The sequence below is a fragment of the Amaranthus tricolor genome, chromosome 15 (assembly GCF_026212465.1).
Source record: "Amaranthus tricolor cultivar Red isolate AtriRed21 chromosome 15, ASM2621246v1, whole genome shotgun sequence".
In the NCBI taxonomy this organism is placed as follows: Eukaryota; Viridiplantae; Streptophyta; class Magnoliopsida; order Caryophyllales; family Amaranthaceae; genus Amaranthus; species Amaranthus tricolor.
In genome coordinates this window covers 12,167,152-12,192,647 of record NC_080061.1, presented here as the reverse complement: position 1 = coordinate 12,192,647, position 25,496 = coordinate 12,167,152, and the positions used below count along the sequence as shown (strand labels likewise).

The window sequence follows — 25,496 nt, the reverse complement described above, 5'->3', positions numbered from 1 at the left end:
AATAAATTTATGCAAATGCCCACGTTGCGTTTTCATATTTTTAAAGCGACGCATAATGTCATCATTTGACAAACTATGAAACAAATCACTCATAAATGGTCCAACAAAAGACAGTGATGTACTGATGTGGAGCGCGGTAGCCGGCAAGTAGAGAGGTGTTGTGGTGGACACCGGTCGCCGGTCGCTGGTCAGATGGTGTCGGTCAGATGACTGTCATATTCTCACAGAGCCAATAGGCTTGCTTCGACATTGGGCTTTTACTTTCTTTGGAAATTTGGGGTAATTAATAGGGGTAATAAAAACAGGAAAAAAAATATTCATGAATGCTATTAATAAGTTTTGTACCTAAGTCTATGCTATGGGGAGATGAGAGTACTAACCACTAATCTAGCATATATTTCTTTATACTATTTGGTTTTATTTTAGATTTAAGGGATGTTAACTGACCTCATTGACCTCCCTCTTGTAATCCTCAAGATAAGTGAAATTAATCTAGTTAGAGAGAGAGAGTCACAAATTAGGGAGGGTGAAATTGGGAATCTCTATAGTTTTTCATTCTCCATAATTAGAGTTAGATTAGTGGATGTAATCAAGAACTCCTATTAATAAATTGTCTTCATTCTATTGGGTGGGGTTTTATAATCTTATATCAATTTGATATTAGGATTTTCCCAACCTTTTAATTCTTTGTTTTAATTTCTTTTACATTTTGCAATCTTTTCATTTTTGTTTTAAGAATCTTCAAAGGATAGAGCGTTTGCTCTAACATAATCTATTAGTAGATAAATTATACGATAATAATAATCACTTACACTTAAAAATAATCACATATGCCTTAAATATGTACATATAGATAATAAAACGAAACATTTTCTGGAAACTTAAATTTACAAAATCAATCGCATATAGATTAAAACCAATCACATATATATTATAACCAATCATATACAACTTGAACTCGTCCTACTAATGGGACGGTGCTAAGCAAGAATTTGTGCTCTCTATAAAAGTATGCTCACTTTGGAACTAATAATATTTTCTCTATTCTATTATATTTGCTACATTTGATTTTTTGCGCAATTTAATGTGTAACTTTAATCATTTGTATATTGAACTATACACATTTAAAAATAATTTAAAAAATTTTTTTGAAAGTATTTAATTATACAATTCAAACAAAATCCCACTTGAGTATATTTTTTTTCTTACATATTAGCCGCAATATAAAAAATAAGTTTGAACAATGAGTAGTGCCAATAACCGTAATGTAACAAGTGTTTTAAAACGGAAGAAGTAAAAAATCTACATGTCATGCAAAATGAAACGGTCTACTTAACAAAAGAAAATCTACTTGTCATAAAAAAGGTTTACTTGTTAATTGATACAAAAGTAGTATATGAGAACTATATGCAAACGTATCCCCAATTGATTCAACAAAAAAAACAATACCAAACACGGCCTATGTAAAAGATTGTAAAATTAGAATTGTCTTGAACACCTACAAACACGAAATTCACTAGAGCAGAAACATTGCCAAAATAGTCTAAAATCAATTCAAAAATTGTTTTGCGAACATTGTAGCTACGAGTTTTCAAAGATGGAAAATTCCAAGCTTTTAGTCATGTACAAGAACGTAAAAGTCGAAACAAAGTCAACACGAAGACAAGGCCAATAACTTGATTATGGTGATTAATTTGTACAAAATTTCAGTATCAGTTCTATATATATGCAATATGAAGCTCCAAGGGACTATTATACATAAATTAATGCAATACAAATGGCACACCGTTACTTCCCTTATTTGGCTCACGTATTTATCTGTCTACAACAGTGAAATGAGCCCACTGCCATGTCGAAGCATGTTCATGCATGGTCATTCTTCTCTTTATTAACAGTAAGACTTCCGCCAATGTATCATCCATGCATTATGAATGTATTAAAATGACCATATACTGGATGATTCAGAGAGCAGCAGGGTACATTTGAAGCCACTACAAAAAAATCGAGGGACCAAACTTCCCAAAGCTGCCCATGACATAATACAATGGCCAACTTCTCCGTTGTATTCTAGGTATCATCTAAAACAATATCAGCAGGATCTCCAATCCACGGTTTCCCTTCTCTCCATCTAAACTTTATCCTTAGCTTCCCGTTGGCATCAACTCCAACCACTTCTCCCTTGCTAGCATGAGTTTCCATTCCCCAACCCCATCGTGGGGCCACTAAACCTTCTCTAATCTTCACCTTATCTCCAACCTTGAATGGCCGAACTCTTTCCATTTCTGGTGCCACGCAAAGCCAAAGTCTTTCCATGAAGCAGAATGCCACCCAGAGCTGCCCTTCATCCATGCGATGTACCACACCAATGCTGGAAGGAGTCACATCTCCCCATTGGTGAGTCGGGTTTGTCACTGATTCCTTGACCTTAACCCAGTCACCAATACGGATCTCCTCTTCCTGAACCACTTCAACTTCAGATGGGTCCAACATCCAAGCCTTTGAACCCGCTGGTGTATATATCCTCAGCTTGCCATCGGCATCAATAGAAGCAATTGTTCCAACACTAGCATGACTATGACCAGACCAGCCAAATCTAGGCTGCTTAACTGAGAATTTTACTCGAACCTTTTGTCCAAGTATCAGTTTGTCAGCCTTTTCAAGACGATAGATGGGCCCAGCCCATTTTTCTTGCTCTCCACAAAACCCAACAGAAACAGTCCCATCCCATTCATCACCTTCATATCCTAGTCCCTGTACAACTCCTATGCTGCCAGGCCCAATAGACTTCCAATTTTCAGTGCCATCCTTCAATCTTACCCACTCACCTACATCAAACACTGTCTCAATCTCCAAGTCGGAAGGATCACCTTTCCATAACCCTGGCAAGCCAAAGAATACTACCCTTATTTCTCCATCAGCATGAACACTAGTAATAACACCTCGGGAATTCGGATTAGCACCTCTCCAACCCCATCTTGGCTCTCCTAGCCCAGCACGAAATCTAACATACTGCCCAACTTTGAGACCAGGGATCTTTTCCATGTCAGTGTCATGAGCATGCCACTTCCCTTTACGGAAACAACAAGCAAGTTCCAAATAACCATTATCTTGCACGCTATGGACAACTGCTACACCTTCCTTACTGCTCCAATCATAACTTGGTCTAGTTCCCAAGATAGGCTTTGATCGAACCCAATCACCCACTTCAAAGCCTGACATGCATACTGCATCTCCGGGAGAAACTTTCCACAGGCTGGATCTTCCAGCTACTCTCACCTGTATAAGTCCAATACGTCAGCTCATTTAAAGGAACAGTAGTAAAGAGCTTACTTTATATAATCCTTATTGTTTTTCTTTTTTTGGTATGAGGATGAGAAAGTCATTACTTTGAAGGAAATGGTATTGACACATTGAAATTGCCACAATATATGATGATAATGATGATGATAATGATAATGATAATGATAATGACAATGACAATGACAATGATAATGACAATGATAATAACAATAACAATAACAATAACAATAATAATAATAATAATTATAATAACAATAATAGTATTAGTGTAGTAGTAGTAATAATAATAATAATAACAACAAACAACAACAACAACAACAACAACAATAATAATAATAATAATAATAATAATAATAATAATAATAATAATAATAATAATAATAATAATAATAATAATCAATTCTCGTAAAACTTCATTATGAACAGTGTACAATTTTCCTCTCTTAGCTTTCACCTTCTTCGACCTCTTCCTATGAAAATAGTAGAATCTCCTCTTTTTTTCCTCTGTGCTTTTTTATTTATTGCTTTTAAAATATTATATTCTCTTTTATTTTCTTACAAAAAATAGAAGATATAAATTTTACTGCAAATCTTATGAAATCGATAAAACATAGGGGAGGGAGGCAGGGACAATGATACTTGCATTAATGCATGAACTTATCTACATTTATTGGAACATGTAGGTATATGAATTGAACTTGAATACCCTCAATACAAGACTTATTGGAACTATTCTGAATTACTTTTCAGTGAACTCATTTTGATAGAGGCAAAGAGTGAAAACCCCCACTAGGCATCAATAGAAAATAATATAAAAGAGGCTATTACTTTATATAAAGATTTAGATTTGTAGACCTCATAAATATTTTTATGTCTTTTAGAACTTCACATATATGTAAGGACTTCCAGAAAAAGAAATGAGGCAAAAATTAGCGGATAAGAGAGTTCAACAAAAATACTTCTTGGATTTGCACCTATAGCACAAATTTAACAGCTATGGAATGTGGATATATCTATTAGGCTTTTTTTCTTATAGCTTTACTTTGTATTGTGTCGATAATACACCATGTTCCACATGTTGTTTTCCATAATAAGGATAATATTACAAAAATATGAACTTAATTTTCTCATTACCAATCTCATAATAAGAACGACTTATTTCTACTAATCAATGTCCAGATCTTGAATAAAAAATGATGTTTGTGAATATTTGGAGAGGGCATGACAATCTGCTCAAACAGTTACTACAAGTACTATTGTTACTACAAGACTTGGCATGACAGTCTACTCAAACAGTAACTCTGGATCTTATCTGCAAGTGCTACTATTGCATTCGCCTATCAAAAAAATAGCATTCAGGTAGCAGAAACTTCAAAGTTACCCTCCCACCTGGACATTCCTTCCCATCCTAAATAATTGTCATCTTCTTTTGGTGCACCATTTCTCCCCAATGACAAGGTTTTCAGGTTCAAGGTTGCACTAAATAACAGAAGTAATGATATGCTTATAATGAGGAAAAGGGGTAAACCTTTCATATCTCATTCCTACTACTATAAGAAAGGTGACGATTTCATAATGACAAATTGTGAATAGTCCATATGCGAAGGTTCATCACTCCGGTAGATTCACAAAGTTTCAAGTAATGACACTTAAGACTACTGTAAACAGCAATAGATTAAAGAAAGGGAACAGAAGAAATAACATTACTTACATTCAGTGTTCCATCCATGTCAATTCTCACAATCTTCCCAACAGTAGCCGGGGATTGATTAGACCACCCAAGACGTGGTTGAGAAATAGATTGCATCACATGAATCTCTTGCCCAACCTCAAAAGGAGCCACCTTCTCCACATCAGTTACAGAACAGCAAAAAAGCTTGCTTCTAAAGCAGAAGGCAACTCCCATGTCACCGTCCTCCTCCAGACTATGGATTACTCCAATACTATTTCTGTTGACATCTTCCCATCCATATTTGGGAGAGGAGACTGAAGCTTTGACTCTAACCCAGTCCCCAACCTGCAATCAAGCAGTGAGCACTGAAACCATGTATACAGTGATCAAGTACAGACCAATGCAGAAGGATAACAATGTACCTTAAAATCCTCCACCTTTTCCATGTCTGCTGGATCAGCTTGCCAGGGAATTGGCCGATTAGGTATCTCAATAATCAAAAGGCCATCGCTCTCTATCTCACTGATTCTCCCAACGCTATTGTGAGTCTCACCCCCCCAAGCATATCTCGGTTCTGCAACTGAGCGTTTCACACACACCCGGTCACCAATCTGAAAAGGCACAGAAGTAAAACAAATGAACAATTACATAGAATAAACAGAAGAATATTACAGAAAAAGGAAAATTTACTTACCCTGAAAGCCTCAACATGCTCAACTTCCTCTGGCTCACAATGCCATGGATTTGGAAGGTAGCTGAGTTCCAGTAACAGACTACTATCAGGCCTAATACAGTATACTATACCAATGCTTCCAGGCGTTACAGCACCCAATCCATGCTTGGCTGTGGTAAGAGAAGGACGGATACGAACCCAGTCCCCAACTTTGTATTCTTCAACTCTTTCCATTTCTGCGGGGTCAGCCTTCCATCCCCGGGAAGCCCCTGGAAACCCAACCCGCAATATCCCATCATCATCAACACATAGTACAGTTCCTATGCTATCACGTGAGTGGCCTCTCCATCCGAATCTAAGACATAATTATAACTACCATATTAATAAGCAGTTATAAAAACAAATTATCAACTATATGGTTATAAAAGTAATATACTTGTTTCATCATTTAAAAAAATGCAACACTAAGGTTTTGCATGCAAACTGAGAGGGGTATGTTCACAAATTCCCTTAACCTTAATGTATCCTTCAAATGCAAAGTTCCACAACATATGTTGCATAATATGATAAAATAAGATCCATAACATATGCAGTTCATAACCATTACTACTATTGTTGCCCCTACTACTGACCACTGTGGCTCCCACCAAATCTCCATTGTTGTCCTAACCCTACTTCCCACAAACAGCTCCTCTGCTTCCCTACCTCAATACCTTAATCCTCCATTGTTATCCCAGTGACAAGGTGGGTTTTTTATAAATTAAATTGAACAATAAGAATCTCTTTCCATTGTTGTCCCTGCTCTTTCACCACCTTTCCCATTTAGATTATTATATATGTCATTTAAGCATGTCGAAACTTGACCTATAAGCTTGTATACATTTAATGGTACAAACATTCAATAAAATTGAAGATGGTGAAAGTAATGAACGGAATAACGAAGAAAGATTGGGGTTTCTTGATTGATTGAAGATGGTTGCGGTTAACTGGTGATGGTAATGAACTTGAAATGGCAATGGTGGTCTTAAGTGGCGATCGAGGCAACCTAATAGTCGGATTGGATAATGGTGGGGAAGGGATGGGGGAAGAGGTTAGAGAAGGTGGAGCGAGGGTTTAATTTTTTTAAATTCTTTTTAGATTTATTATTTTCTACTAATATTTTTTATTTCAATATTTCTTTATTTTAAGATATTTTAAAATTTTTAAAATTTTCTTTTTTTAAAGGCAAGGTGGCCAGTAAATTACCGGTGATCTAGTGTACTCAAGACAAATGTATCAATGGTGGGTTTATTATTGCTTATTCAAAAGATGGGATTATTATAGAGAAGTGGGGTTGGAATATTGTAGGGAAATTAAATGTACAAATTTATTATAAAATCTCTAACAATAATAATAATAATAATAATAATAATAATAATAATAATAATAATTATTATTATTATTATTATTATTATTATTATTATTATTATTATTATTATTATTATTATTATTATTATTAATAATATAATGATATAGTTATAATAATAATGATGATGTTAAGAATATTTCTTATCCTCCATAGTTTGCGTGCATAGCATTCATTTCAAAGCTAGTATATAAAATAAATTCTACAAAAATAGAACAAAAGGTGCAAGCACTACTAGAATCAACCACACATCTGATCTAACCTCGGTTCCTTGACATCTTCTTTAAGTTTCACATGCTGTCCTCGGTCCAGTGGAATCACTTTCACAACTTCATTAACCATAACATGAGCCTCTCCAGTGCAAAATGAGATGATCAGATGGTCCTTGTCAACAATACTCTGTACAAAACCAACACTTTTCTGTTCTGCACCTTGCCAACCATACTTTGGAGTAGTGACGCTTCTTTTAAATTTCACCCAATCACCGACATCATATCTAAATATTTACACAAGAAATCAATAGCCAGAAAGATAGAATAGGATATGCAATAATGTCACTGTGAAGAGTCATTTTGCTTACCTAGTAGGACACAGCTGAACCCCTTTATCCAAAAGTGCCTCCATCAGCTCTTCGGAAATCCATTCTCGAGGAAGAGTCTCTAGAAAGTCTTTTAACGTCTTACCACTGCTATCCATCACAGAACACGCATCAACAAAGTGAGCAGGTAACAATAAGTATCCGGAAACATTGAGAATGAACTTCTATTTTATGTGAGGTTGTAGATAATGCATTCTATCAACGGTCAATAAAAATTTAGAGGCAACCTCGTTGCTATTACAAGGTTAAGGTGGTCTACATCCTACCCTCCAAACCATAACTAGGTGGAAGCCTAACACTATGTTTGGATAGAACATTAGGATGGAAAGGAAAGGGACGGAAAGGAAAGGGAAGGAGAAGATAGGAAGAAAAGTGAAATGAAAGGAGATAATTTATTTGATTGTTTAGGAGGGAATTGGAAGGAAGAGAAAGGAAATGGAGAAGATGAAATTTTTGTACTTAAAAATTAATAAAGGGAAATGACACAGTTTCATCCAAATTAGAAAACAAAATGGTAAGAGTATAAGTCATTTTCATTATTTTTATAGTCAATATACCATTTTCCTTCTAAATTTTCCAAAAGTGAAAAGATTTGACTATTAACAAAACATAAGACTAAACCCCTTCCAATCTCCTCAAATCCCTTCCTCACAAATTCCTTCCCCTTCAAAAATGTTATACAAACAAAGGAAAACCCATCCAAATCCTCCCCTTGCCTTTCCTTCCATATCAGTCAATCCAAATACAGTGTAAGTAGGAGCCAATTAAGAGCGTTGGGGTAATGGAATGTTGTGTCATACTAGTTCGTTAATTGAAACCAAAATAACTTACTATATCCAAAATGTTTTCGACAATAAGCACCAACAGTTAACAGCACAGAATAAGAGAAGATAAAATAAACAAGTCTGAGAACACACATTATTAGTATCTAGATTTTAGAGCTATGAGATCCAAAACAGGTAGAACTTGCCTGTGGTTTCTTAGCTCAACAGCTGCATCTGGATACTTCAGCATATGAATGATCCATTCAAGGTTCTCACGGATCATTTTAGCTGCATCAGCCGCTATGTGGAAAGCATTATCACCTTCATCATCCTACAAATAGGCAGTACTAATATGTTAAGGATACACAAGCAAGAGAGGATTATAGGACAAAATACTTCCTCTTTTTCTATTTACTTGCAACACTGCATACTTCAATACACTATTTTGATGCATAATATCGTTGATTGTGCATAAGTAAATTTTTTTAGTGGCATTATTCAAATATGCAATAAGATGAATCAAACAAGATTTCGCTCGCCCATGTTCTTTCATACATTAGGCAGAATAAAATCACATTTGGTTACTATACAGATGTCAGTAAATAAAGCCGGAGGAAGTATTATTGAGGAAAAAACTGCTTCCCTTAAAACAACCAATCGACAAAAGGTCAAGATATTCAAAGATCACAATTTCCCATTGATAAGTATCAAATTGGGGAAGGGGGTAAGCAATCTTCATGTGTTCAATTCCACTGAGTTTTCATGATAAGAAATGCTTGAAACCTGGAAGTTATAGTCAGCTCCAGCCGATAGAAGGAGTCCTATACAAGATTTTGCACCTCGAGCCAACGCCACATGAAGAGGTATTGTGTTGAGCTTGTTACGAATGTTAACATCAACTCCAGCATCTAAAATTATCTGCTTCAGGACAGGAAAGTAAATGAAAAATAGTAAATCAAATAAGATGGAGTTAATCTTCCTATAATGTCGACCGTACTGCTTTCTCAGATAAGGTTCTATATTTTAATTAGCTAGCCTACAGTACATAGTTTTGCAGCTAACAACATCTATTGAGTAAAATTTCAACAGGGTATAAAATTCTTTGTCTGCAAACCATTTAATACTACAAGTTTCAACAGTAGTTAAGTCAATGAACCATTGAATACCATTTTATTCAATAAAACTTGCTTAATCTCAGTACCAATAAATTAAATGAACCCAGAAATGAATTATCACCTGCACAAGCTCCACATCATTAGCCATAGCAGCTGTATGCAAAGCAGTCCTCTGTTGAGCATCTTGGGCTGTAGGATCAGCACCAGAAGCAAGCAATAGCCGCACCAATTCTCTTCCCTCTACAACACAAATATACAACTAAGGTCAGAACACTTTCTGTTCCTTACAAGATCCTCCAAAACAACAGGAGGGGGAAAATCACCTAAATACTAGAGATGCAATTTCTTCTCCTTTACCTTTTCTGGCGAAGGAAGCAAGAGTCAGAAAATTCCATCCAAGGAAAAAGAAGTAAAAGTCAAGCTGATAACAGCATAAAGCTCATTGTAGCAAACTTGAATAATTTAGTAGAGTCAAATAATAGAGAAAAGAAGAGGGGGTCGTGTAATAATAAGAACCTTTACGAATAAAATTCCCTTCTTTCAAATGAGTAATGTAGATTATACATGAGAAAAGGAAAAACAAAGTTGAAAATAGGACACATGGAAGGTGGGAACAAAGAAAGGGGGGCGACAAGTCGAGACATTTGAACAAACTTGACAATTCCATTCTTGAATCCAAAGGACAAAAAATTTTTACATTCTTTGGTTTGAAATTATATAGGACTATAGTAAAATGGACATCAAATCATTTGTACTTAATTATGTGAAATTGCAATTGATGCTTGCTCTCAGGGACAATCGTAAACAACCTCTTATTTATTACAAGGGTAAGGTTACATACATTCAACCGTTCAAACCTTTAGATGGGAGTCACTTAGTAGAAATGGGGTAAGAAATATTGTATAAGAGACCTAGAAGACATCGCAAATTAAAGCTCAAGTAAAGTTCAGAGACAAAGGATTAGAACCAACTCAACTCAATGATGACGTAGGTCCGAATTTCATTCATATAATCTCAAAGAAGGAAGGTTCCAAGGGTATATCTGAATTCAAACCGATTAACCTTACCACTAGTACGTATAAGATTCTAGGAGTGGTATTGGGAAAAGATAAAGCACTGTCATCTCATAGACGATTTCCGTAGAACAAATTACTTTCATGGAAGGGGGGGCAAATTCTTGATGCAGTGTTAATACCCTCAGAAACGGTAGTGGATATTAGGAGCTTAACATTGATGTCATACCGGTAATTGACAATGATGACGATGACGAACGTCTTTAATAAGTTGATGTTGCTTAACATTCTCACCTTCGTCAATCGTCATCAAGAACTATTTCTAGTGTTAGGATCCAGAATGGGAATCCAATTGAGATCAAGAGCTAAACCAAAATGTATGGCACTAGAGAAGAAATTTTTTTTTCTTCTCAACAGGAGAGATCATGTATTAGTTTGAAACTATCATTAACAATGACAAGTAGTGGCATAAGATAGAATATTTGTCAACTATTTTTCAATGGCATTTTATATGGATTTTGAAGAACTGGTACGTGCGGTTTTAACACTTGATATTGAGGATAGATAATAGAAGAGATGTAGTACTTGTGTATTACAAAACTAGTTATGGATTTGTTGTAGAAAAAGAAAAAAAGAAATGTTTATTTTTTTGAAAAACTAAAACCTAAAAACTTAAAGTGGTAGCTACGCAACCCATCTTTCTTTCCTTCCTTACTACTCTTAAATTCTTTGACATTTTATTTCTCTCTCCTTCAATATTTAAAGTGTCCATCTTCATATCCAAAATGATGTGTCAAACATTAAAAAAAAATTAATTAAAAGTGAGCATTTCAACAACAATGAATGTTTTGATTACTCTAGTTTAGCAATTTCGCTCAACTAAGGATTGTCTCACAATGTGACCATCTTAAATGAGAATTTGTGGTACTTAAATACGTCTTTGGGCTCAAGACTAGTTTCTGATCATTTTCCACAATTGATTGAATATACTATTGGTTGAATATGTAATTTCAAGAGCGGGTCCATCCCTGTTCATATTTGAAAATGTGTGGATGGAACATTCGAATTTTCAGATACAAGCAAGAAACTGGTGGACTGAATTAAAGGACAATGGATGGGAGGGGTTTAAAATAATGATACAACACAAATTATTGAAGTGCAAGTTGAAAGTATATAATAGAGAAGTGTAGGGGCCTTGGTTAAGAAAAAGAAAATTCTATAACGAAAAATCAATAAAATGGATTGTAAAGATAGGAGAACTATGTAACTATGTGCTACTAGAGGAGATAGCGATAGGGAAGGATAGTAAAGGGAATTGGATCACTTGAGCCTACTAGACGATAAAAGGCAACAAAAATAAAATTGAGATGGGCGAAAGACAAATGCGACTTTTCTTTAAGGAGATGAAGCGTAGGAGAAGAAAAACTACATTGGCAACTTGGAGAGAGAAGATGGTCGGGTTTTGAGGGATGATGAAGAGATTAGGAAGGAGATATCAAGATTCTATAAGGATTTATTCTCACTAGACCTCAATGAGAGACCTTTTGTGGAAGGACTAAATTGGTGCGCTATTGATCATAATCAGGCTAATTGGCTAGAAAGGCCATTTGAGTTGGATGTAATTAAAACACTATTTTTGAGATGGAAGGAAATAAACCCCCCGGTCTTGATGGTTTCACTCTGGAATTTTTCAAAAGATGTCAAGAGAGGGTCATGCCAACGGAGTAGTTTTTCAAAAATTCAAACTTCATCCACCTTATTCCCAAGAAGAAAGGGGCTATGAAGATAGTCGATTTCAGACGCACTAGCCTCACTACTAGCTAGTGCGTACAAGATCTTAAGCAAGGTATTAGCTTGCTATTTATGCCATGCGATTTCAATCGCGATTTCAACACAATGTGCTTTTATTGAAGATCACCACATGTGAAGATCAACACATTCTTATGGCGGTCTTGATTGTTGCAGACACGGTGCAAATATCAAATCAAAAGGTGAGAAAGAAGTGATTTTCAAGCTTGATTTTGACAAGCCTTTTGATAGGGTCGATAGGAATTTCTTAGATAAGGTCGTGGAAAAGAAGGGCTTTGGGGAATTAAAGAGAAAATGGATCTGCTCTTCGTTAGTTGTGAATGGTTATCCTTGAGAATGGTTTTAATCTACCAAAGGATTGGGTGATGCCTTATCTCCACTTCTTTTCTATTTAGTTGTATATGTTTTCGGTATTCTACTCACTAGAGGAGTTGAGAGAGCATTAATTAAAAAATTAAGAGTGGGTAAACAAATCATTATGATTATTCACCTACTGACCTTCAATATGCAGGCTTAGTTTTAAGAGGCGTGAGGAGCACCGAGGTGCAAAAGGTCATATTGTTTTCCGAGGCGTAAGGCGCAAGGCGGAGGTGCGAGCTTTTTTATGTGAGGCGCAGAATTTTGCTAAAAATACGCCAAAATCAATTTTAAAACATATGAAAACTTAAAACAACTTGAATTTCATATAACAATAACATAGAACTAAGATAAACACTACTTTACAATATAAAATCATACGTTAAGTCAATAACATAATCTAGTATTAACAAAAGAAATAAAAAGTAATAATGTATTGTTGTGAAGCCAAGTGAAAAATGTAACAATATAAATTGGTCACGTCAATTTACAACAAATCATTATAATGAATTGGGAAGAATTATTAAGCAGGTGATCTTTTTCATAGACTACATCAATTATCAACTAAACATGATGCTCCTATTTGTGCTTTTTATTCTTGTATGGAGGGAAAAATCAAGTGGCATGGTCTATTTTCTTTTGGCAAGATCCTCTAGAAAAAGACCTTCAATATATTGATGATTTGTTGTTCATTCTTTAGAATTTTGTCCCTTCAAAGAATTTGGATTCTAGGTCTTGGATTCATGATTCATTTAAAGAATCCTCTTGTGCTTCTTTTTACTCTTGTTTAATATCATGTACTTCCTCTTTTAATCATTATTTTGCGGCTAACTTAATTTGGAAGACAAAAGTTGCTCATAAGATTAGAGATTTTGTGTGGTTTGTTGTTGGCCCCCATAAATGTGTTATGTGCTTAGTATATGGTGAGGATAATGATCTCATTTTGGATTGTAGCTTCACAAGAAAACTATGGAGCATACTTTTTATGATAGGGAGAGATCAGTGGTAGTTCCATGGAAGATTGGGGATTTTCTATTCTTTAATCACTGCGGCTTTCGTTGTGGACATTTTAGTGCTATCATAGTGCAAAAATACAATTTCGGTAACGGTCACAAAACATATTTCACGGTCAATGTAGCCTATATTTCGATCGCAGTAAACTTAAAAATTTTTACAATACAGTTGTATTACGGTGATGTGGCCTTGTTTTTGCAATATGATTGGTCTGTTTAGTTGGAATAGACGAATATTTGATATTCGTTTCCTTCCGATGGAAATCATAAGGGAGAAAGCTAAATTCCTAGCGTCACTATGGGCTAAAACAAATGGTCTTTTTGAGCACGCTACTATTAATGATCCTTGTAGGAGTAATTAAAAAATTGTAATGTAGATTTTAGGTGTTCGCAATTGGGACTTCTCATCCTAATTTGTACTTACGACAGTTTTCCAAATATCAAAATAAATAGAATAAGTCTGCAATGTAATGAGTACTGATACTCTGTAATAAGGATGTTGCCACTCCTAATTAAGTTGTTCTGCTAGTCTAGCTCAAAAGATTCCTTCCTCAAAATATAATAACTATCTAGATAAGTAAAATGCAGCACTAACTTCCCCAAACAACCTCTGAAATCTGATTTTGGGATCAAATATTCCAATGTTTCCTAAACACGGCAATTGGATTTGAAAATTATGCTTTATAATTCCACATTTTAAATTAAAAATTTCAAATAAGACACTACCTTATATATTTCACGAGTCTGGCAAGAAAAAGCAAATGGAGTTACCCCTTGCAAAGATTACTAGACGAGGAAAAATACCAAATAGGCAATGTAGCAGTCATCATGGTGATGATATTAAAGTCAGACACTTTAATACAAACATTTCTACTTAAGTAAACAGAAAAACAGCAGTACTCCAATCTATATAATACATAATAACAATACAAACAATCCTTCTCCTTGAGTCCATGATATATCTTTCAACACTTGGCATCTTCTTATCTTTCTGAGTGTCACAAGTTTAACCTTTAGAGTCTACTCACAGTCTAATACTTGAATTCAAGTCTCAGCATCATACTAAATTAGACCGAAGAAGAAAAAATGATAGAAAGCAATAATAATAGCAGAATTTATTAAAGCATAGAACTGTACAAGTTAGCAAAAGGCATGAAAACAACATAAAAACGAGACACATCACCATGGCAACTTAACTGAACAAGGCAACAATAATAAATGAACATGAGAATAGCAAAAGTTCATGTTCAAAGAAGTTTTCTTGACATTCTACAAATCATTACCATGCATATCATAAAAATAGTTTCAAAACAAGCCATGACAGCACTAATAGCACAAACAATAACCAAAAACAGATCGACCAGTGGTTTATTAGATGAAAAATATGTGTCAACCAAAGTTTCAGAGCAGAAAAAAGTGCTACCAATTACCAAGTCAAATGAGTGCCCATATAAGCTCACTATTGATAATGAACAATGTTGCAATAATGATGACAAATCTTTCTCAACTCACCTTTTTCATGGTCCTTCTTAGCAGCTGTAGCCATACACAAAGCAGTACCAACTGGGCTCAGCACATTAATTGCATCAACAATCTCATCAATTGAAGCAACTTCTATCCACCTTCTCACAATAGCCACATTCCATGTTGCAACACAAAGGTGCAAAGGTCTGTAACATAATTTTGATAGTTAAATAAACACAATGGCACAAACAAGGTCCACAACAAAACATCATATGATGCAAAATATCCAAAAAAAACAAACTGTATTCTTTGCCCTAGCCAAACCCCATGAACACCACCACTCTCCTACCTCAACTCCTCCCACAGCCACTAGTAGCTCATTGTTAACCTCCCCCCTCCCCTCCCCGGTCGCACTCTCCCTCCACTGGCAAAGCAAGCCCTACTCTGCAAATTCAACCACTGTTCCCCTTCTGCCCCCACCGTTACCCTACCTTAAAAACACCACAAAACGATCCTATTGCTAGAAAGCATCCCTCACAGTCGATAACCATTTGCCGCAGTAAACTACCCAGAAATCAGTCCTAAAAGTTCCCTAGAAACAATTTTGGGGCAGTATCATGTAGTTTAAGGTATGGGATGGAATATTACTTGTGAGGAAGGATTTGTCATCAGTGGTGGATGGTATTCCGACAAGGGGATCATCTTGGTAATGGTTTTAAGGGGGTTTTAAGGGTGAGCAGTGAGGGTGGTTTCAGGAAGGGGAAACATGGGGTTTAAGCAGGAGTGGAAAGTGGGCATCAGACACTAGGCAGGGGGAGGGGGTGGTCGTGGGTTGTCGCTGCTAGGAAAGTGATATTTTAACTGAAAATTCTTTTTCAAAAAAATATGTCTCTGTATACAATACTTTCTTTAGATCAGAAAATTTAATAACTGAATTTCTTCAATTGATTTTTTGGTTTGAAAACTCAATTTTTTTCAAAATGTGGGCCTCGCCTTTCGTGAAAAACGGCACTTTCAAAATCATTACTATTCACGGGAAGTGTAACTAGATATTGCAATTTGCAAGAAGATATTGGCAAAATTGAGCCCAACATGTTACCCAAAGTCCAGCTGTTTTGAGAAAACATGGCAAAATAGGTCCCAAATCTCACTTTGCACTAAATCATAACCCTTATCTACAAAACATAAACAAACACATGCCTTTTCTCTTTGACCATAACCAAATACCTCAGTGCTTCTTCTGAGAGATTGAAAACCCCAACGCTTTCATCAATGGTTTAATGTTTAGATCTAAGATTGTATATCTTCAAATAAAAACCAAATAATTTTGAAATTTCAGAACCTTTGCAGATAAATAACGTATGTCAGTTCCTACTAATTGAAATGTTAAATGCCCATTTACTTCACCTCAGTGTGACCCATGTGGCTATCTCATATGAAGAAAGTCTAGGAAAAAATAATAAAACAAAATAATTTAACTGAACAAAACAGGAAACATAAATCTTAAACTATGAAAATCCAACATAATTTAGCAACAAAATGTAAAATTAATATATGATGCTCAAGCTGAGGCACACTTCTCTAGTACAAACATACAAAAAAACTAGGAGATAAGAGTTTGACAACCAATCACTACAGTTCTAATCAATCAATCAACAATTCCCTTGCCCTTTAACATGGTGCAAAAATACGGCCGAGTTGACACAGATATTCAGCTAGCCGTTCCGAGAACTCGCGACTTATCACATTGTATGGAAAAACGGCGCGTCAACACGCTTTCTGACCGTTTTGAGCGATTCATATCGGAGATTAACATTTATCATGGGAGAGTTTTGAGTTTGTTGGCCGATTTTCTACCCATAAAAACGAAAAGCGAAAGAAAAAACAACAAAACTTACACATCCAATCTCCAGATGATCGCAAACAAAAAAATGAAGGCACATATCAAGCAACTCCAACTTTTCTAAGATCTTCAAGACCTCATCAACTCAAAAACAGATACATTAGACACGAAAAAAGGGAGGAAATGTCAAAAATAAGTGAATTGGCAAAACCTGTTTCCATCTCTAACAACCCAGGCAATTAAACATGACAACTAATCTTAAGCGCATGCATCAGAAGGCACATTCCTCCTAAACAACCTTGTATGCTATGATAACAAAAATTCGTACAAAGATAAAGCACGATGTCACGTGTGGACTCGGCAGCTTGCTGACACTTCGGTCGTAAGCCAAGTCAAGCCTTCTCATGTTTGTTTGCTAGGCCCTAGGTCAATTGTTACCTGGAACGACATTCGGTTTGGAACGGGGAACGGGAACACAGAAACGCAACCTAAATTGACTCGAGAACGATTGGAAATGTGATACATTATGTATGAAATATATATTTGAAAACAAAATTAAATTAAAATGATTATTTTGCTTTAAGAAATTATTTTCAAGTGAATTTTTTTTAGAACTCTAGGTTTCATCTAGTTTTTTTTCTACTTTCTTTTTTCTTTAATTTGTAAATAAAGGCCAAAATGCCTTTTAAAAAAAGTCTTCTAAACCGAGACGTCACCTTAAACGATATGGGTCGCATTTCGTGGTGATTGGGGACAGACTTTCTCGGATCATGGAACATGGCTACGTTCCACGTTCCATGTAACTATGGTTGGATTCTTAAGTGATGTGAGTTGGAAAGTATAGTTACTAGGTAAACAAGGAGAGCTTGGAAAGTAGGTATTAAGATTGCTTTGATTACTATGAGAATGGTTTACAAGGCTTGTGTGTTATGTACAAATGGCCTATCCCTTTAAGGTCTTTATACTATTCTTGAGTGCGCTATAAAACTCCTAACACCTTTTCAACTTGTGGCTAGAGTTAAGCCACATGTCCCTGCTTGTGACAGTTCTATACAAATCTAGAGCTATGTACAACATTCTATTGCAATCATTTCTAAGATAATCTAGAGACTTCTACACTATTCCAGTACATACAACACTTTACTTCAATATTCTAGTTCCACCTTGATCATCCTAGACCCAACTAGTTTTCACATTAAGTGTTATAAACTCTACTAGAGCATTCGATACAAAATTATGTTTTTGAAAAGTTCTAAGATACATCTAGACATTCCGGAAACATTCTAGTCTTTTCCAAAATCTTTTGGACCACCATGCTCCATACTTGGGGGTTTAAAAGGCGTCCTATGACAATGAGCCCCTATATAATTGAAAGCCTACAAAATTGGAAAAGAAAACTAATTCTCTTACGACATCCATAATGATCCAACCTGGGTACTTCATCCAAACTTTTAGCGCAAATGTCTTAACCGTATCTAAAGTATTAAACTTCATCGACGCCAAAAATTTAAGGGACAAAAACCATATAAATAGTCAAAACTCAAACCAAACACTATAGTCAGATTATCGCATCGAGAGGGGTGCAAGGTGTTCATTGACATTTAACATACATAGCATGGAATACAACAAAATGGAGAAAGTGGTTTAAGAGACCCATTTGAATATTTGAATTTTGAATAATACGAAAGCCACAAAACTGCATACTATGTTAGGTATAGACGAACAGAATATCTACAATGAAGCACGAGTACTTTATCAAACTCAAAAGTTATAGAAATTTTTTCACGTCTAGATGCTTTAACCTAGGCAGCAAAAACCCCTCTAGAAAGTGTGTTCAGCAACCTCATGTGTTATTTTGAGGCAGGGATTATGTGACATGTTTTTAGGAAAACTAAGTTTTGACAAAATGCTTGCAAGATTATATAAGTTCAATTACCTTAGTAAATAAATTATATGTTATACAGTGACATTTCCCTGGTTTGTTTCTACACAATTTAGTTTTTGGTTGTGGATCAAACAAATACATGATAGCAAAAGTAAGGAACAGAATAGATATACATACGTCATGTTCTTTAAATTCCGAACACCCATTGATTTAGAACCCCCATGTTCCAATAAGACCAAAGCGCAGTCTGTATACTTCTTTGCAACAGCTCTGTGCAGCACACATTCACCTTCATCATCAACAGCATTAGGATCGGCTCCTGCTAATAACAACTCCTGTCACATTTAAAATAAATCGCATATAAAAACCATGCCAATCAAGTAACTACCAGTAAAAGGGAAAGTATATCAAGCGAACTACAGAAATCCATGAAATATCTAAAAATCATGAAGACGTACACGCATGCAATCAGGTTGACCATGGTATGCACAGACATGGGCTACAGAAGGGCCAAATCCTTCTCTCAATTTAGATCTCACATTAGCATTTCTTTTAATAAGGGCACGCACACACTCAGGAGATCCAGCAGCCAAAGCAAATACAAGTGGAGGATCCCCATCTTTATCGAGGATATCTACATCGGCCTCCTCATATTCTAAAATAGCTTCAACAAGTCGGACACTCCCTCTTCTACAAGCAAGGTGAAGAGCTGTCTGCCCATCATTGTTTTGTGCCTCCAGTAGTGAAGACACTGCACTACTACCAGCTCCAGATGCGGCCTTTGCAAGGAAGTTTCTACATGAGCAGCAAAAAAATCAGATGAAAAAGAAATGATCATTTGACACACGCAACTAGCAGCACACCAACCTTACACCATTCAGATCCCCCTCTGAAACTAGTAGATGCAATTGATTGGGGTTATATGGATAAACCTCCAAGACGGATGTTGGAGATGGTTCTATCAAATTTGTACTGGTACATGCTTCTACTTCGCTGAAAAGTAGCCATTTTTAAGGGAATACAAACAATATGATAACTCAATTAAAAAGGGCACATAAAATAAAATAGTAGTAATTATACTATATGCAAAAATGTGGGCTAAGATCAAAAAAAGGTCAACAAACTACAACATAAAAGCGGCACAGAAAGGAATGTGAAAGACTATACTTTTCCGGACTCGCGGGCGGGCTTCGAGGCAGTAATTGTAAATGACGAAGAAATATGGCTAGCATTGCACTGAAAGTGGGTCGCTTAGATGGTTTAAATTGTAGGCATTCCCCAATCATCTTCCACAACTCCCTCGGTATTCCGACACCAACTACACTTGCATATTGGGGAGGCAATTTTCGAGCCTTGACAACAGTACGATAAATTTCCTCAGCACTCAGACCTGCCCAACTGGATGCCAATAATAGGTGGATCACAAGTCAATCTGTGTTCAACTATACAAGGCTATCATGCTAAAGATAAACATAGAATTATAAGTCAAATGAAAATGGACGCATGATACATACGGAACAGTCCCAGTGCACATTTCCACCAAGGTACACCCAAAACTCCATGCATCGGACTCCGTAGAAATCCCTATAGCCTCTTCCCAGAACAAGTTCAAGGATTTCCCAACAGGTTCCCATGCCTCTGGAGCTGTATAGTGTGGACTTAGCATCGTGCAGTCCATACAAGAATGGATTGTTGACGAATCCCCTTCTGCTCGAACTTTTCTACATACTGGCTTTTTTAGGATTGCTGGAAGTCCATAATCAGAAACCACAGCATGACCAGTCGCATCCAGAAGGACATTAGACGGTTTCAAATTCATACAAATAACACCAGCAGCATGAAGTTCAGTGACCCCTCGAGCAATATCTGCTCCATATCTGAATACATCAAGAAAACTCAAACACGCTATCAGATGACAGCATTAAAACCTAGCACTGAATGAAATTTACAAATGAACAACGCCAGCACACTATGAAACCAAGGAACATTGAACTGTATACACTGAAAGTATCAACTCCTGTATTATTCTTGAGCCTTCAGTATTTTTCAATAGAATATATCACCTCCAAAAAAGCACCTATCGGATCAGTTCATAAAGAAAGGCTCCCTAAACTTCACAACAAATATCCTCCATGAATTTAGAGAAAGGAGAGCATTATAAATATAGTAGACATAAAGTTGAAAATTCCACATGATAGGGGAAGGGAAAGAATAAAGAACAAATACGCAATTTTTCTAAAACGAACACAAACATTGGGATGAAAGTAGACATCAAGGTAAAAGGAAGCTAGAATTAATCTACTAAGGTCATTCTATAACAAAGAAGTGAAACATCATATGGAATATCAACAATCGCCAAAAAGAAAGCAAGAAAGCTAGTAATACGCACCATGTCAATTTCCACTTTTGAAAGAAAACTCAATAGTTGCAACCACTTTATAAAATGAAAAAATACACATCTCGACTATTCATATGTTCCACAATAATCTATTATAAAATCTCAAATATTCTTGGTTTTGATGGAAATTACGAATTAGAATGAAAAAATAAGAAATAGCATAATTAATTGATAATTAATAGCAGAGATGTGTATTTTTGAAAAATGGGCTCTACTATAATTAAAATGAAGTGGGCTATAAAAGGGCTTAATAAGGGTCAGAAACAGGTCTTTGTAAATAGCATAATTAATAGATAATTTAAATATTATAAATGACAATGTCAATTGGGGTTATTGATATTTTTTTCAATTTAATTACAATAAATGATATTTTAATTGTTATAAATTGATAAATGGAGATTAAAATAATTTTAAATTTTTAATAATAAAAATGGGCCAAGTTAGGCCGAACCGGGCTTTCAAAGTCCATCCCATTTAAAGCCCATATTAAATTTAAAGGACTCTTATCCAACCCGACCCATATTTACTTAAGCCCGACCCGGCCCTTATTCGTAGAAATCCAACAATAAAAGCTTTTCTTTCCTCTCTATAAAAGCAAATCACCCATATCTTTTTAAGATCACAATCACTTCCCATACAACGATGGTTAATCAAAAAAAGTTTCCAATCTTTCTCATAGTAACCCATTCTTCACCCCTAATTTTAAAAAGCTTTGTCATAATACACTCACCAACTTGAATTGAAGAAATAAATGACCATTAACTTCTCCATTCTCGCAACAAAAATTTCCCCAATGAGGATTTAATGCCTTATAAGGTCTCCTTAAGTAAAGGTTCTCCAACATGTTCAATTCACACCAACAAAAAGGGTGATTTTAACCATAAAAATAGGAAATATTTGGATAAACTTTTACTTAAAAAATTGCCCTAAATTAAATTCTTGGTGTTTCTTTTCCTATTTTTCTATTGTAATTTGGAACCATTTTATTATTATCAACAATTTATAAGGCTATTTGATACTGTAGAAGTGTCCACAACAATACCTAGGCTGCACTAACTCGAGCATGGGACAAAAGTAAACACAGACAGGAAACAGAAATTTGCAAATCTGAAATCTATGTAACAAAGCAGATGTGGCACATTACTAAATGGAGTACCCTCAATCATCCCCTATAACCCAACTGTGGGCTTGAGCTAAACTGATGCTATCTGCAATTATTAATCACCAAGTTCGTGTAAAATTATCTACAATAATATGAAACAGTTTTCGATATGCACAAAATCATATCCTTGAGAAAACCATGTCCTTAAGAAAACCGTTCAATCATAAAATTGTTCAACATGAGAAATACAACAGCCAAAAAACCCAACTTGAGCTTAACAACCCAATCTCATATGGGGAATGGATAAAGATCCTTACTTTCAAACTAATTCCATCATAAAAATATCCGTTCAAAATGAAAAACAGAACTGCCAAAAGTCCCAACCTTTAAGTAAACAACCAAACTTTATACAAGGAATGGATAAGAATCCTTAGTTCCAAACTATTTCCATCATCAAAAATCCATTCTAACATGATAAGCAGAAAAGCCAAAGTCCCAACTCTTAATGACTAAACTTGTTATTTATGTAGAGTTGCAGGTTTGTTACCAAGAGTCAATCTAAAATAATTTTTATTTGTTATCAATATCAAGGGTAAACTCCACCTAAATGGGAGCCCTTTGAAATGCTGTTGGGCAAAACCCCATATGGCAATAAATAGAAAGATCCTTGTATTCAAACAACAAGACAACTCAATGAATCCGGAATCCAATCCAAACAACTTCAAATTCATCTTACAATCACAAATTTCAAGAGAAAAGAAAATAACAAACCTGAGGATTTGCTCGAGTGTCAACCTTCCCTCATTTCTCTGCATAGCTGATTGAAGAGATCCATAACATCTATCCATAACAAGACAAAGATAATTATCAACCGCTCTACTAACTCCATGAAAAGTACAAACATTCCTACACCATTTAGCAGCCTGCCTCAAATTCTCCAAATGATTTTGCACCCACATCACATCCATCTCCTCGGTAATACTTACCTTCCTCACCGCCACCTTATGTCGACACCGTCCTCGAGATGGATCCCGAGCTCCACCACCAAGAATTCCTGTCCACATTTCCGCCCCAGCCCTCTTCCCTTCCCCAATCCTCTGCAAAAACCTCAAATCTCCATGATTTGCCAGCTCGATTGCTCCGCCAACCGAACATGAAGTGCTCGAGCTCCGACGTCGATCCTCCTCGTACTGCTCGAACTCATCGTTGTTATCATCCACATCATCCTCTCCATCACTGACGTCGTCATCATCATCACTACCGGAAGCAGAGGTGACTGCGAGTAGAGCGAAATTCTTTCTCAGCGCTGTAACTGAGTTTCCTACTAGGGTTACATGACGACAACGAGGACAAGCGAGAGAGTTATCAAGCGAAGATGTGAACATTCTAGAAAGACAATCTTTACAGAATCCATGGCCACAATGGAGTAATAGTGGAGTTCGTTCTTCATCGTTGTACCTCGTATGACACACTGAACAACAAGGAACTTTCATTTTTTTGAAATTTATTAAGTTAAAAAGTAAGAAATCGAAAAGATTGATGGTTAATGGAGATGAAAATGGGAGATCTAACGCGAGCAAATGGGGCTTTCAGAAGGTAGATCCATGGCGGAAAATGGAGGAAAAGGAAAAAGGTAGGAGAGAGAAAGTAGGGATTTGGTGACAGTGTGATCGATCAGGTAAGAGTATTACAATGAAGAAAGTGGGAAAAGAAAACAGGGGATTTTTCAGGGATGGTTTATTACTTTATTTTTACTGTACTTCTCCTTCTCTTTCATTGTATTGCTGTTTCTTAGGCCCATTACTTGTCAGGCGCGTCTCAAATGCTTTTTAAATGAAAAATTTATACAAAATAAGCATTTTTTTAAAAAATATTCTCAAACTAAGTATGGAAATTTCTCAAAATAAGTGCCTCTAATCCATTCCTAAGGTATTGAGTTTGTTTGCTGTTAGTAATTGCGGATAATTACTAAACTAAGTCAAAAAAAGTTAGCCAACCAATCGTCTTATCTTACTAACAGGGGCAATTGAGTTGACTTTTTTTGACTTTTTGATTGTTGTTGACTTTTTACATGTGTGATGCTTCGCTGTTAGTAATAGTGGGCGATTGTTTTCCCATATACCTTAATTAAATTTTTTGTTTGCATATGCCCGCTTTTAGTAACACCGAACAGCGACCTAAATTTGGAAATTTACATGCTTATTTTGGGAATTAAGTTTTTACCGTACCTATTTTGGGATTATTTTAATGCATTTTTGCTTATTTTGTTTAAATTCTCTTTTTAATTAGCAATCATCAAATCTTGAATGCAACGGCCTCACACATGCAACAAGCCGAGCCTAATTATTTTTTTATTAATTTTTAAATTTTTTTAAAATATATCAATTCCATGCCTTAAAATACTCTTTCGAAGACTTAAAATATTCATTTCAAGGCATACCTACTGATATAAATTGGCTATGTTATGAACAAGGACCAAACTATATGCACACGTATGTTTTGAGGTTTCGAAATTCAGCAATTAAGGCTGAAAGTTTAGGTTGTATTGTAAAATGTTTTTTTTTTGTGATTTTTGTGGGTTTTGTAATAAGAAGAATTAAGAAAAGATATGTTGAATTGAACAACTTGAAAAGGGCTGATACAAGGATTAATTTGATACAAATTCACCACAAATTAAAACCAAGGGCTCCTAAGAACACATTCAAACTTTAAGCCAAAAGAATGAAAAGCATAGGAACTTCAACTTACTAAAACCAATCCAAGTTAAAGTAAATTGCAAAGAGAGAACAAAGGAATTTGCTCAAAGGTTGTTTTGTATTCAGAATGTAAAAAATCAGGTTGTGTAGTACAAGATTTCATACATCCTATTTATACTAAAGCATTCAGCAATGAGTACAAGCTTTGAAAATGAAAGTACAACCAAAATGGCAATAAAATGCAACAGCTAGTAAAAGAACAAGGAGATTTTTGCTGATTTTTTTTGTTGTCTCTAACAGCTAGTTTTTGTTGTCTCTAACAGCTAGTTTTTCTTTGGGATTTGCAAATCGTCTCTTCTATCTTCTTGGGATTATTTGTGGCTGATTTG

At 35.6% G+C, this 25,496-nt stretch overlaps 1 protein-coding gene across 1 annotated transcript; it reads right to left on the bottom strand.

Annotated features, from left to right (window-relative positions):
• Positions 1-1,564: 1,564 nt before the first annotated feature.
• LOC130800651 (E3 ubiquitin-protein ligase KEG) lies at positions 1,565-24,158 on the bottom strand. The gene is made up of 16 exons (XM_057664218.1): positions 23,183-24,158; positions 20,426-20,788; positions 20,079-20,309; positions 19,779-19,904; positions 19,370-19,706; positions 19,089-19,246; positions 15,232-15,389; positions 9,649-9,767; positions 9,196-9,330; positions 8,619-8,743; positions 7,631-7,735; positions 7,313-7,546; positions 5,667-6,000; positions 5,395-5,583; positions 5,012-5,317; positions 1,565-3,276 (listed from the first exon to the last, which is right to left on the bottom strand). The coding sequence occupies exons 1-16, from the start codon at positions 23,902-23,904 to the stop codon at positions 2,068-2,070; spliced, it is 4,851 nt and encodes a 1,616-aa protein (XP_057520201.1). The 5' UTR covers positions 23,905-24,158; the 3' UTR covers positions 1,565-2,067.
• Positions 24,159-25,496: the final 1,338 nt, after the last annotated feature.